Genomic DNA, 14,222 nt, shown 5'->3' with positions numbered 1-14,222 from the left:
TCCTCACACCCTGCCTCCCCCAGGCCAGGCTTCCCTCACACGGGGCCCCCAACACGTGGGTCTCACAGCTGCCCCTAACTCTCCCAACCCCAGGCAAGTGGACGAGGGTGTGTGGCCACCCCCCAACAATCTCCTGAATCAGTCCCCCAAGAAGGTGACGGCCGAGACGGACTTCAACAAGAGCTTGGACTTCGAAATGCCACCCCCCAGCCCTCCACTGAACCTCCATGAGCTGAGTGGGCCCGCTGAGGGAGCCCCTCCTACTCCTAAGGGCAACCCTACCAAAGGCCTGGACGCTGCTGGCAAGAGAAGCGTGGACAAGGCTGTGTCTGTTGAGGTGCTGGGCCCGGGATGGGGGGAGGCACAAGCCAGGCTCACGTATTCTCACCACCATCCTAGATTGGGAAGTGCCAGCACGTGGGTACCTTTTCCTGGGGGAGGAGGAAGTCTGAGAAGCACATGGATGGTGGCATTAGTTCTGCCAGACAGAAAAGCATTTTATGAACCTGTGACAGTCAAGGCAGTGTGATGCTGGCATAAGAATGGGCCGTGTGGTCAACGAAGCAGAATAGAATGTCCCCCAACAGGGCTGAGTGTATCAGGAGAGTAGCGTGTGACAAAGGCGGCATTCCAGACTTACAGGGAGACACTCAAGGAGAAGTCTGAGGGTCCCCCAGGGGCTGGATCAAACTCCCTTCTCCATTCCTGGCGTGCGTGGCTGGGGGAAGGGGCTGCAGCCCCTGAGGCCAGGAGCAGGCAGCTGCTTCAGTGCTGATTCTCAGTCTTCCTGTCAAGGCTGCCGAACGGGACTGGGAGGAGAAGCGGGCAGCCCTGACCCAGTACAGCGCCAAGGACATCAACCGGCTGCTGGAGGAGACGCAGGCAGAGCTGCTGAAGGCCATCCCTGACCTGGACTGTGCGAGCAAGGCCCACCCGGGCCTGGCCCCCACCCCTGACCACAAGCCCCCTAAGGCCCCCCACGGCCAGAAGGCAGCCCCCCGAACGGAGCCCAGTGGAAGGAGGGGCTCAGGTATGGGGGCAGGTAGGGGACTGGCAAAGAGCCCAGAGGAGGGGGGCCCCCATCGTCAGGAGCTCTGGGGTTGGTGGGGGAGGCCCTTGGGCGTGAGACCCTCTGCGGTCATCCTGCCAGAGGAGGGAGGTGCTGGGGCATCAGCATCCTGACCTTCAGCCGCTATAGGGAGACCCAGAGGGCAGGGTAGCGCTGGACTCCATCCGGGGCTTTTCCCGCTGCCGTGACTGCTGCTGAGAGACCCACGCAGGGAGGATGAGCAGGCCCAGGCTCTGTCTGCATGTCATGACCAAGCATGTGCTCTGAACCAGGCTGTGCTCAGACAGGGCATGGTGCTGGTCCCTACGGTCGTGGTTTCTGTGCTCCCCGAGCCCGTGAGCTCACAGGGGAGGCAGAAATCCAACCAGGAATAGCAGTCACCATTCATTCATTCCTGCTGTACGTATTTGTTAAGCACCTACTGTGTGCTGAGGATAAGGAGATAAGACACTGCATGTTTCCAAGGAGCTTAAAATTTAGTGGCGGTGTAATACTAACATTTTTGTTTATTGGGCACTTACTATGTGACGGGAACTACTCCAAATGCTTTCTATATATTAATCCTTACAATTTTGCAACAACCCCAGGGGGCAGATACGGTAATTATTCCCATTTTATAGATGAGAACACTAAGGCACAATGTAGCTAAGAGATCTGTCCCAGGCCATGCTTAGTGGGTAAACCAGAAAATAGGACACAGGTGCTGCCTGTAACGGTGGCCACGCAGTCCTAGAGAAGGCCCTGGAAGAGCGGGAAGGGCTTTCCGTTGGAGGTGACTTTCCACTGGAGTCTTGAAAGCAAGTAGGCCTTTCCATGGACAGTGAGAGAGGGCACTTCAGGGAGAGGGAACAGCATGTGCAAATGGCCGGAGGTGTGTGTTTGGTGTCGCTGAGCAGGGTTCAGGCCAGGAAGTAGCAAGCAGAGCTGAGGCTGAAAGATGGGCAGTCATGGGGGGTGCTGGGCCAAGGAGTTTGGGCATGGTTTGGAGTCATGGGGAGCCACTGGGGCTCAAAGCAGCGGAGTGTCAGGCTCCAGTGACTTTTCTGTAGGTTGCCCTTGGAAACAGTTCCCACCCCTGGAAAAACGGGGAGGGGGAGCCTGGTGGGTCAGGCCGGGCTCTTGCACGTGTAACTGCTGTCTCTTGATGGAGAAGAGAGGAAGGTGTGTGCAGGGCAGCCGCTGAGGGGCAGGCGGGAAAGAGATGGACGAGAGCAGCGTTTTTCAGACTTGAATGTGTGCGTGAAATCGCCAGAAGATCTGCCAGAATGTGGGTTCTGATACAGCAGCTGTGGGTGAGGCCTGAGCTTCTGCATTTCTAACAGGCTCCCAGGTGCTGCCAGTGCTGCTGGTCCGCAGACCGCACTTTGAGTAGCTGGGGTGGGAGTGCACTAAGAGGAGTGACGGGAGTGGGTTTCACGGGGAAGTGAGCGTGAACAAGGAGGGACCTGTGTCCTCCTCCCTAAGCTTTCCTCTCCCCTCCTCCCTGGAGGAGGAAGCAAGGTTTCTCCCCTTGGTGCACGGACTCCGAAGTTAAGTGTTCCCTGACCCCCAGCCCCTTGGCTGCCCACAGATGAGCTGACGGTGCCTCGATACCGCACAGAGAAGCCCTCCAAGTCGCCCCCGCCGCCCCCTCCCCGCCGGAGCTTCCCCTCCTCCCATGGCCTGACCACCACGCGCACTGGGGAGGTTGTGGTCACCAGCAAGAAGGACTCGGCCTTCATCAAGGTACCAACCCCACCTGGGGCAGCGGGATACCCAAGATGACCTCTGAAGACCCTCTGGGGCGGAAGGAAAGGAGGGGGCTGGCCAGTGGTGACTCTGTTTATGGCTCGGGCTTCCACCACGGGAAGGGGGCCTCTGGCAGGGGACAGAGGAAGCGGCAGATGAGGAGCTGGAGCAGGAAAGGCCCCCCCGGATGGGGCCTGTGCGGTGAGCTGGTGCCGGAGGGGGGCAGAGCCTGGTCCTGACGGGGGCCTGGGCCTTGCAGAAGGCCGAGTCCGAGGAACTGGAGGTGCAGAAGCCCCAAGTGAAGCTGCGCCGGACCGTGTCCGAGGTGGCCCGCCCGGCCTCCACACCACCCATCATGGCCTCTGCCATCAAGGATGAGGATGACGAGGACCGCATCATCGCCGAGCTAGAGGTGGGTCAAGGGCATGCCTGGTCCCTGAGTCCTCGGCCAGGCTCCTCCCTCTCCCCACCAAGCTGACCCCACTAGGGAGGGGACTGGGCTTCCGGGCTCCTGCTGAGTGCTGGCCTGTTCGGGACCCCTCCTTCTTTGCTCGATTTGGCCACCCCTGTAAAATGGGGGGAGGGGGCCCGAAGTCCCTCTTTGCAGGTTTGAGGGTTTTTTTATGGTAGTCTCTGAAACCACCCCCCCCCCAACACCACTGCCCCGAGACCCCCTATGCTCTGAGACCCCCGGGCCTGAATGTTCTGAGAACAGAGTGCTTTAACACCCTGATACCCACGTACCTTGAGCGCCCTCTGTGCCGTAAGTCACCCATCCTCAAGTGCTCTCAGCCCCTCTCCCCAAGTGGCTGGAGACCCTGACTACCTAGGCCTCGGGAGGAGGAGACAAGATGGAGGGCAGAGTGGCCAGTGAGCATGGTGAGGGGCTGAGGAGTAAGGCTGGCATCCCTCCCGGTGGGCCACAGGCCAGCACCCCTGTCCTCCTTGTGCCCCCTTCTCCAAACCTGCCCCCACCTTCTGCTCCTCAGGTGTTTGAGAGAAGCTCAGTGTCTTCCCTCCCCCCCACGCCCCGCCGCCAGCCGATCCCCACCTTGCTGGCACCCCAGGACCTGGGGCCCCCTGGGGGCTCAGCCCAGGGCCCCACATGGAAGGTAACGGGCTGTCCCCCACCCTCTCACGGCTCTGTCTCCGCCTGTGCCTCCACACCTTCCTCTCCTCACCTCTCACGCTAACCTGCTAACACGCCAGTCACGTCCCCACGTCTGGCCACTGCCACAGCCTCACCCGCCTGGCCTCACCCCTGCCCTGCCACGAGGACAGGCGCGTAACCCTTCCCTCCCTCTTCGAGACTCTAGCAGTCTGGTACCTGGTGGCGCCTTGTGTCTGCATTTTCTTACAGGCTTGATTCTGAGTTGGGTATTTCGTTCCAATCCGCAGCCAGAGTTCAGATCTGACCCAGAGCCTGGGTTTTGTCTTGGTCCAAGATGGGAGCTTGGATCTTGCTCACTACATGACTTTAGGTCCAACTCAGAATCTGACTTTGTCCTGAGCCCTTGCCTAGTCCCTGCACCTGACTCCTCTCCTCTGCTGCTGGTGCCAGGTGGGGGCTCCGTTTCCCCCCCTAGAATCTATGCCTTGCACCGGGGGCCAGGAGAAAGGCTCACTGATAGCCTCCTTCTATCCCATGGCCCCAGTGGTCAGGGAACTTGGAGTAGAAGCAGCCTATGCCCTTCCTCAGCTGCTGGTTTTGTCTCTTAGCATTGGGAAGTTCTTCCTTCTCTCTGACTTCAGTCCTTGCTGCTGTCCTGCTACACTTATTCTCTCTTTATTCTTTCTTGGGAATTGGGGGTAGACCTGCTGTCTGCACCCCCCTCCCAGGGGACTGTGCTTGGGGAGGGGGACCTGGGGAAGGCGGCCTGGGAATCTCTCCCTCTTCCCAGTCAGGTTGGGGCAGGAGGGCCTCTGCTCTGGGGAGAGGGCGGCCTCCTGTGCACACACATGCTCACCTACCTTGTCTGGTTCTCTCTGGCCCACAGTGGGCTCCACGCTGTCTCGCACCTGATTTCTGGCCTGGCTTGAGGCTTGAGGCTTGTGGTGCTTTGGCTCCCTGGCCAGGGGGAGCAGATAGGCACTAAACAGGTGGACACAACTGTCTGCTGGGCAAAGGATGGGCACAGAGCAGTCTAAGGAGCCATCTGGGGATGAGCAGTACGGAAGGGGTGCCCCATGGGCTGGCCATGCCCTTGGCACTTTGGCCCACTGCACCCAGCTGCTCCTGCCTCTTTCTGGCCTTTGGGAGCTAATCCTGAAGGGGTCCAGTGGGCAAAGCCCCCCTGCTGGCCTTTTGGGCTGGCTTCCCCTCTGCATCCTGTGGCGCCATCGAGCAGTGGAGCCGGGCAGGCATGGGTCGCCTCTCTGTCTTCCCAGCCTGCACCCCGCCACCTCCAGGTAAGCAGGTGGCAAGGCTGGGTGGGTTGCCTTGGGGGAGGGAGGCTTGAGGTCCCTGCTGCCCCCCTGGAATATCCCCATGGCTCCTTTTGGTGGAAAGAGCACTGGACTTGGAGTCAGACTGCCTGGGTTCAAATCCTCGCTCTGCCACTAACTAGCTGTGGGTAAGTGACCTTGGGTGGATCTCAGGACACCCACCCTCAATGTCCTCATCTGCAAAGTGAGGACCACAGGAGCGGTAGCCATTTCGTGCCGAAGAAGAATTTGGCTGAGCCCCTCCCCTTGTGGCTGTGAAGCCCTTGGAGAAAGCTCCAAAAGTAGAGGAGCTCACTGCCTCTGGCCAGGCCAGGCCTGCCTCAGGCCAGGAGTCTCTGGCCTGAGATTAGGGTGACAGCCCCACCCTTCGAGGCCAGGTCAATTCAACAAATAGCTAATATTTGCCAAGTGCCGACGCTGTTCTAAGCACACACTCGCGTGAGCTCACTTAATTTTCCACCACCTCTCTGCTCTTGTTACCTCATCGTACAGATGGGCAAACTCATGGGAGGACCCATGGGACCTGCTCCCAGAGTTTAACGTGGGCAGTGAGAGGCAACCCCGTGTCTGTGCTTCCCGATAAACCAGCGTCTCTGCCAGCAAGTGGGAGACCACAGTGTGGGGTCGGAAGAGGCCCGAGTTCTAGTCCAAGCCTTGCCTCTGACTTGTTGAGCGAACTCAGTCACCACCCTCCCCTGCCTCAGTTTCCCCATCTGTGAAAGGAAGGGGCTGGGCTCACCCACGTCTGACCCCCCTGCCCGCACCATCCTAGCTCAGGGTGTTTGGTTTGCAGGGATCATAGTCTCCCTCATCTTTCTTCTCCCCCCAGGCTGCCCCAAGTCCCAGGGCTTTCTGCGTCCCCCAGATCATCTTGACGGAGTGTACCCCCAACCCTCCCTCCCCACCAGAGGCCAGACCTGAGGAATCCGGTCACAGGACAGCCCCCACCCCGCGACCCCGGACCCTGGCTGGCAGTGGGAGGGGCTGGGATGGTGCACAGGCCCTGCCAGAGGTAGTGACCAAGGCTGCCCAGCCCAGGAGCAGCTTGGCGCCTGAGAAGGACGGGGCGGCTCAGAAGAGACTGGGGACGAGGAGCTGCGTCACAGAGGAGGGAGGAGCCGGCGTCCCCTGTTCTTGGGGACCAGCCCCTGACGGGACTCTGGAGCCCTCCACTGCTGACAGCCACCCAGAGGAGACCCCCAAGGACATGGGACAGGATGTCCAACCCGGCAGTGGGGAGCCCAGGGGCCAGCCCGCTGCCGGCCTGGGCTGCACAGTGAGAGGTGCCACCACCCAGCGGATGGACAGCCTGGAGGAGACACTCCGGGAGCTGGAAGCCACTCTGAGCCAGATGGGTGCAGCCCTCGCCATGGGGCCCCCTGGCAGCCCCCCACCCCTGCCACCCGGTCCCCAGGTGGCTGCCTCCTCCCCTAGCCTCTCCCCCTGCCTTCATGCTCTAGACTCTGTCCTCAGAGCTGCAGAGTGGGGGGGCTGCAGGGGCACCACACCAGGCCCCTCCTCCCACTGGCCTTTTCTCAGCCCCTGCCAGCCTCCTGAGAGCCCGGTGCCATATGGGGTTTGCAGGCAGAGCCTGGGAGGCTGGGAAGCTGGCCTACCCAGGGATCAGCCCAGCCAGCCCTGGCAGGGACCGGGGCCTCTCCCCTCTGCTCTGTATCTATAAACCAACAAATAAAGTTCTCTCCTCCTTTTCCATCCCCGCGCTCCCCTCCCCCTCTCCTGTCTGACTCTCTTTGCCTCTGTTGTTTCTCTGTCTGCGCCTCTGACTCCCCAGAGCCCTTGTGGGAAGGGTGGTACCTGGGGTGGTTCAAAGGAGCTGGGCTTGTCCATCTCTAGGGAGACTTCACCCCCATTCTCCCGTTCAGAGGAAGACATAGGTCTGGGGCTGCTAATCTGACTCTGTCTGCCATTATAAAGACCCCGCCTCAAATCTCAGGCATGCTCTGCCAGACCCAGCAGTGGGGGTGATGGCAAGGACTCTCACTTTGGAAGTAGCTTCCCCGGGAGAGTACCTGCTACCCCTGGGTTACTCAAGGAAACCACCAAAGAGCCCTCCCTGGGGAGCTGTTGGGAACCTGGCTGGGAGGCCCCTGTCCCCTCTTCTGCATGAAGGCCTTAAACCTGGCCTCAGAGAGTGGACCTGGGTCCTGGACTGGGATGTGGGGCCCGGGAGGTCCAAAGGTCTCCAGTTGCCAAGGGCCCACAGAGGAGGTCCCAGCCCAGCCCCAGAGATCAGGTCACCCAGCGCCTAGGATTCCGGAATGATCCTGCCTCCAACCCCCACCCTGTTCCTCTTCCTGCAGAGTGGTGGTGGCAGTGTGCCACCCATGAAGGTGGTGACTCCAGGGGCCTCTCGGCTGAAGGCAGTCCAGGGCCAGGCAGGCAGCCCCGACAAAGGCAAGCATGGCAAGCAGAGGGCCGAGTACATGAGGATCCAGGCCCAGCAGCAGGTAGGTGTGGGCGCGGTGGGATGGGGCTTGGCCCGTCCTGGCCCCTCCCCCCTCTCCCCCCCCCCCCCCGCCCCCGCAGTGCTGTGTGCTCCTGCTGTGAGCTGGGCATCTCCTGCCAGCTGCCCAGAGACCTCCTCCCTGCCAGCACGGCCCCACCAGTTCCTTGAGCCATCTTTTCCCTCCTCCCATCAACCCTGGCTCTCTGGAGCTGCTCTACAACATACATTTTTAACCAGGCTACTCTCCTTTTAGGAGACCCTCACTGGGAGCCGAGAAGGTCTCTCCCCGGCTGCTCCTGGAGGAGGGGGAGCCGGAGGACTCATGTCCCCACTGGCCCGATGCCTGAGGCCCTTCCAAGGCCGGGCCTGCCCTGGGGTGTGGGAGCGGGTTGCCACGTCCCTTTGTCCTCCTGCTTCTGCTCCGCTTCCTCTCCCTGCTCTCAGCCCCCCTCTCGCGGGGGTCGGGTCCTCCCCACTCTCCTCTTGGCCTCCCTCTTGGATTTTGGGCCGTCTCCCACCTGAGGGAGAGACCAATTCTGCATCTGCTTTTCAGTCTTGTGTTTGGGCTTTGGTGGGTTCCACTGACGTCAGTGGGGAGGGGGAGATGTGGCCCCCAGGTGGGCTGGGAATGACAGGGCTGCTGTCACCTCTTTCAGATTTAGTCAGCGGGCTTGGGGGCAGGTGTATGGAATTGACAGCCTCACCTGTGGGTGTTTCTGCCCTTTGGCCTGCCGTGTGGCCTGGTCAGAAGGTGCAGGGTGGTCCCTGGGCCTAGATATTGAGAGAGACCTTTAGCGCGCTCATTTGGTTCAGTAGCATTTCTGAGCACCTGCTGTGTGCCAGGCCCGTTCTGGGTGCTGGGGTGGGAGTGGGTGCTGTAAAATGTCCACATACTGTGACCTGAAGAAGGTTCTAGGCTCAGAGGCAGGAGGTTAGAGACGGCAAGTCCAGCTACCTTCTTTACAGATGAAGGGACAGCTCAGAGAAGGAAAGGGGCTTCCCAAGGGCCCACAGCAAGGTGGTATCAGAGCCAGGATGGGACCCAGGAATCGCAAAGCCCTTTCCACCACATGGCCCTGGGACGGCCCTGGGCACGAAAGGCCCTGCCTCCCTGTCTGCTGGTTCCCTGGAGAGACCCCTGGAGACGGGCCACCCAGGCCCCACCCGCCCCCGACCAGCTCTCCTCACTAGCTCCCTGCTGGCCCGCCATCTTCCTCATGGGTCCCCAGACATGTCCTGCAAATCCCACCCCCAGCTCTTTGTCCTGCCACCACAGTGCACGAGTTCCCCTCGTCCTGTCCGGGCCGGTCCCTCCTTCGTGTCCACAACAGCAGCTGACATTTGCTCACTTGTGCCAGGCTCACACATTATATCGTTTCACATTCACCACACCAGTCCGAGGAACATCCTCCTGATCCCCCTTTGTTAGATGGGGAAACTGAGGCTTTGCCCGAGGTCAGGCCGCTGGCAAAAAGAGCAGGACAACATCCAGGCTGTGTGAGGCCCCTCCCCCCACATACCTTGCCTTCGGCCGCTTCAGTGGGCACCTTGCTGGGCTACAACTATGCTCTGTCATCTCTCTCCCTGACTTCTCCCGCTCCAGGCCCCCAGCTCCTCTCTCCTGCCCCCTTGCCCCCTCTGTGGCCTCTACGCCCTCTCCTCCATTCAGTTCCCAGCCCACCGCACCTTCCCTCCAGCCTCATCCCAGGGCTGGGCTAGGTCTCCAGTGGCCCCCAGACTTTCTCTTCCTCCCATGCCCTACTCCTCTCTCTGCAGGATGTGCAGTATAGACCCTGCCCCCCCACATACACACGAATGCACGTGCACACACACACACACACACACACGGGGGAGCTGTGTGTAGACCCTCCATTCCTTGCTATCCTCTCCTCCCTTGTCAGCCCTCACCCTGACCCTCCTGACCCCTTTCTGGGCGTTTCTCCTCTGCCTGTTCACTTCGCTGGGCCCCACTTCCTCCTGGGCCTCTTAGCTCTTCATACCACACACACCACCTCCCCCTGGCACCCTCTGTCCCTGCCCGGAGTCTCTGTTCTGAGCCCAAGCCTGCCCATTAGAAAATGTCACCCTCCCTCCCCGGGGCATCCACCACGCTGGGGAGTCTCGGTGGTTCCTCCTTCCTCCCTCACCACCTACTGTCCATGGTTCTCTCCCCACCAGGACCACAGGCCTAGCCATCCCTCTCACTTGCACTGTCTAGGAGCCTTTCTTTAAAAAAGCACCTTCTCCCTAAGAAAGCGATATATGTTCCTTGTGGGAATTTCTTAAAGAAGCAGCGGAAAAAAATCATCCTATGCCTCATTACCTAAATGCATGCCCTTCGAAGGTCTCCCTGTGACTTCTGTCACCTCTAGCCTATTTTCCCAGACCTGCGGGCTGGGGAGGGATATTTACAAAATGCAAATTATCGATTATGTCATTCCCCCAACTCCAAGCCCATGCCCACTGCTCCCTGCCGGGTGAGAACATCACCCAGGGTGCTTTGTGACCAGCCTGGGTTCCTTCCTCCTGGCTCTCCTGACACCCTCCACCCCACACCCTCGATTTGCTCCAGCCACACTGGGTCAGTGTCCTCTGGGCCCAGACACTGCTCTGTATGGGCCCAGGCTGTGAACTTGGTCAAAGTCCTCGGCCTTCTGCAGGCTCCTCTCTCATCTGTACAATGGGGACAGAAACCCAGCAGCGGGGTTCTGAGGTCACATGATACCTGGTGTGGGAAAGAACTGTGAGAGCCCCCATGGTGCTCTGCTCAGGAGAGTCCCCATAATCCTCCACTGCCCTGGACGTTTGTCAGTGCCAAGGGCCAGGCAGTGGCCTTTCTCCTATCATGTGGTTCTAACATTTGGGGCTCGAAGCTGCCTTCGAGGAGGAGGTTCTAGGCTTCGCTCTCAGGGGTTCTAGGCACACAGATCTGTTTAGGAGGAGGAGAACCTTCCCCAGGAGCCCCCAGCTGACCTCCCCTCTCTTCTCATTGCCCGTTTCCAAATCGGTCACTGGCCAGGAGAACAGAATTGTTCCAAATGTGTAGATTGCTCAGGACCCACCCCACCTGGGCTGAGGGAAAGGCCCACGTTTCCTGATAGATGGAGGCCTGATTCAGGCAGGATTTCATCAGCGAGGAGGGAGGGCGTGCGGGCCTGGGAGGAAGTGACCCTGGAGGAGGCACCAGCCAGCAGGGTCTGCCGACATGAGATGGTCTGTGCCTGTGCGGAGAGCCGTGACCTAGCTCAGAGCTGCAGGCCAGCACGCTTAGGGCGTGGAGCGGGTGCTAGACTCTGACCCATGGGAGGAGGAGGGCGCAGGGCTCAGCCCTCTGGGCCCAGCTAATGGCTCTGGTCTCCTCCCAGCTGAAAGCTGAAGGTTTGTGCCTTGCCGCAAAGGTGACAGAGCTCTGTTTCTCCAGACACAATTGGAAGTGACAGGGGAAGACTGGTTGGTGAAATGAAGTGATAGAAAACTTGAGAGACAACTGCTGTGTTACCTGAGAAGTGAGCTGCACGGGGACAGGAGCACTGGGCACAGGCGGCATGCTCCCTCAGCTTCAGGAGCGGGGACTTTAGATGTCGCCACGGCCAGTCTCCTGGAAGGGAGGGATGGCTGATAGGGCTTTATAAACAAGAGCTCCAAGAGAAGCTACAAGCGATCTTGGTCTCCATGAAGAAGGAGCGGGGGTGTCCACACAGGCCATTTACAGGCCTTGCGCCGGCTGTGGGAGGAAGGGGCCCTCGCCTGGGTGAGGACATGTCACCGGAGTGAATAGTCAGGTGGCTGTACAAGCTGGAAGGCAGATATTTCAAAGACCAAAGCTCAGAATGGACCAGGGCTCTTGACAAACGCTAAAGGGAAGGAAGAGAAAAAGCTTTTAACTAGAGAGATGGGTTGAGAACAAAGAGGACAGCCCGGAGGGAATCAGCAGCCAGCTTGGGGACACGGTGAGATGTGAGGGGACACAGGGGGCTCCCCTCCCACCCGGCTTTGGGAGAAAGAACTTTGAATGGGAAAGGGTAGGAGGGGAGGGGCAGGACTGGAGCCCAAGGCTAGTGACCCAGAGTGAGACAGCCTTAGGTTGCCTTGTAATGAGCCTGTGTCCGGGCCCAGGTACCGGGACCCTGTGAGCAGGGGCCATGCCTGGCACATGGCCCTCGGTCAAAGGACTGAGTGAACGGAAAGATCTTGTGGCTGCAGCCCTGGAACCTCTTTGAGTCCAAACAGAAGAGCTACAGTAAAGGGGGAGGGGTTAGGAGGCCCAGACGGGAGACCCTTGCCTTGATTTTCATAAAGGGAAAATGCAGACTGCAGACGACTTGTGCGATGAGCAAAACCCAGATGAATCACTGCACGTGTGGAAGAAGAAATGGTGATCATCAACAGCAAGGGCGGGTTCACGGTCAGCCAGTCAGGCTGCCCGAGATCTCGTTGCCCTTGCTGGCTGCTGGAGGCGCTCTCTGCCTTCCCTACCGGGAGGCATCTGCTAGAGCCCACCCAGTGGCGGGTGGTAGCGTAGGTGGGTGGGAAATGGAGTGACCTTGCCCAGACCGAGGCTGTGGGAGGTCTCTAGTGATGTGCCACAGCACTCTGTTTCCTTCCGCTTCCTTCCTTCCTTTTTTTTTTTTTTTTTTTAATCAATGCTATTTATCATACTAGTGGCTTTGCGGGGTGGGGGAGGGGTGGACGACTACAACCACAGAGAGAAACCCGATCTGCGGAGCCCCGTCCCAGTGGCTCTTAAGGTCGTGTGCAGCAGGGTCACCTAGGGTGCCGGCCTAAAATGCAGATTCCCGAGCCTGAGCCAGAGGTACCTTCTGGAGCAGGGGCCCCGAAATCTGCATTTGTGACACATCATCCTCTGGAGGTGATGCAGGTGGCTCTGGAACCATACAAAGATCCAGACCCAGTAGGGACACAGGGAGTCCACCAGAGGCGGGAGGAGGCGCGGCTCTTTCTAATTATCAGAGCTGACCAGTGAGGGCAGACACTTCACGGGGGAGTGACCTCCCATGACCCACAACCCACAAGGCTGAAGGCTGGAGGAACACTTGTAGGGGATGCAGTGGGGCTTCCTGCCTTGGGTCAGAGGCTGGAGGCAGTGAGTGCCTTTTCTTCCAGCTTGCGGTGGGAGGGGTTGGGGGGTTCTTTAGAGAAGTGCTCCCCCGGGGAGGACAAGCTTGCCCCTTAGTTGTCCCCATAAGACCTTCTGCTTAGTAGCAGCCTCCTGCAGAAGGCAGAAGGGGCCCTGCGGGGCTGCTGGCCCGTTGAGACTAACACCCCACCGACTCCCAGCCTGGGCCTCTAGTCTCTCCGCCCGCACCCCTGTGGCCGCCAATGTCTCACACCTTCCTCCCTCTCCTGTCCTCCCCACTCCCACCTCCCTGTCCACCTGTCCTTGGTGTGGTCTCCCCTGTGTTTCTCTGGTCTCTCTCCTCCTCCTCCTCTCTTTCCCCTAAGTAACCCTGGTCCCTAGGCTTTTTGGGTCCAACTCTGTCCCCACCCCCTACCCTGTTCTGTCCCCCACTGTGGCCCCTTCCTCCCCGTCTCAGGGGATGACTCTCTCCAGATGCCCCTCTGGCTTCTTCCTTTTGCAGTTAATGTTCTCTTGGATTTGTGGAGGTTTTTCATTTTTAAGAACTTCAGCTGGGGACCAGCATGAAGGCTCTCCATTCCTCTCTCTGACCCCCTGACCCCTGTTTTTGTTCCAGGCCACTAAACCATCTAAAGAGATGAGTGGGTCGAATGAGACCTCAAGCCCAGTCTCAGAAAAGCCCGCGGCTTCCAGAACCTCTATCCCTGTATTGACTTCCTTTGGGGCGAGGAATTCTTCCATCTCCTTCTAGAAGCCCCCTCCCACCTCCACCTCAGCCTGTCCCCCCTCCTCACCCCTGTCACTTCTCTCCCTGCTCACCTTCCTCTCATCTCCACCCTACCCCCACCCCATTCTCTGGACCCTCTGAAGGGTTTGCCGCGGGTGTGGCCCTCCTCCGCTCTCTGCACCCATCCCCTTGTTGGTGTTTTTGGTTTTTTAAACGACTCACTTCTAATTATCTTTTTTTTTTTTTTTTTTTTTTTAAGTAAAACAGTAAAACTAAAAACCAAAACACACCACCTTCCCTTGATTTCCTGTTTCTGGCCCGCCTCCTGTCATCCTTGCTCCATTTTCTCTTTACCCACGCTTCCTCCCAAGTCCATCCCCACGTTCCTGCATCCTACGCTCCCTTCCTGAGAGCACCCCAACCAAACTCTGAGCCACGGAGACTTGGAGCGGCGGGACACCCCTCTCCCCTTCCTCGGAAACCTCCCCGGAGGAAAACCTGGACGTTGGACCAACCCCACTATCAGGCCGGCAGCCAGGACGCAGGGAGACTCTAGCCCTGGAGGTGCCCCACCTGCCGGCCTCAACAGGACTGAACTCCACTCCGCTCCCTTCTGCTCGTGCCCTGTGGGTCTGGAGTCATGATGGGTGGGGCAGGGGTGGAGGGGCCGGTATGAGGCCTTTGAATC

General features: G+C 59.4%; 1 protein-coding gene across 1 annotated transcript in view; it reads left to right on the top strand.

The window, feature by feature from the left end:
* Positions 1–13,786, top strand: part of SRCIN1 (SRC kinase signaling inhibitor 1) — a 62,901-nt gene extending 49,115 nt beyond the window's left edge. Inside the window, exons 14-19 of the mRNA XM_042914479.1 lie at positions 94–337; positions 796–1,030; positions 2,640–2,794; positions 3,057–3,209; positions 7,564–7,710; positions 13,424–13,786. Coding sequence (XP_042770413.1) covers positions 94–337; positions 796–1,030; positions 2,640–2,794; positions 3,057–3,209; positions 7,564–7,710; positions 13,424–13,558 — 1,069 coding nt within the window. The 3' untranslated portion in view covers positions 13,559–13,786. The remainder of the gene's footprint in view (positions 1–93; positions 338–795; positions 1,031–2,639; positions 2,795–3,056; positions 3,210–7,563; positions 7,711–13,423) is intronic.
* The last annotated feature ends 436 nt before the right edge of the window (positions 13,787–14,222 follow it).

This window comes from Panthera leo, chromosome E1 (assembly GCF_018350215.1).
Source record: "Panthera leo isolate Ple1 chromosome E1, P.leo_Ple1_pat1.1, whole genome shotgun sequence".
Taxonomy (NCBI): domain Eukaryota; kingdom Metazoa; phylum Chordata; class Mammalia; order Carnivora; family Felidae; genus Panthera; species Panthera leo.
Note: the sequence above shows the minus strand (reverse complement) of the source record. Positions and strands in the feature narration are given on the sequence as shown.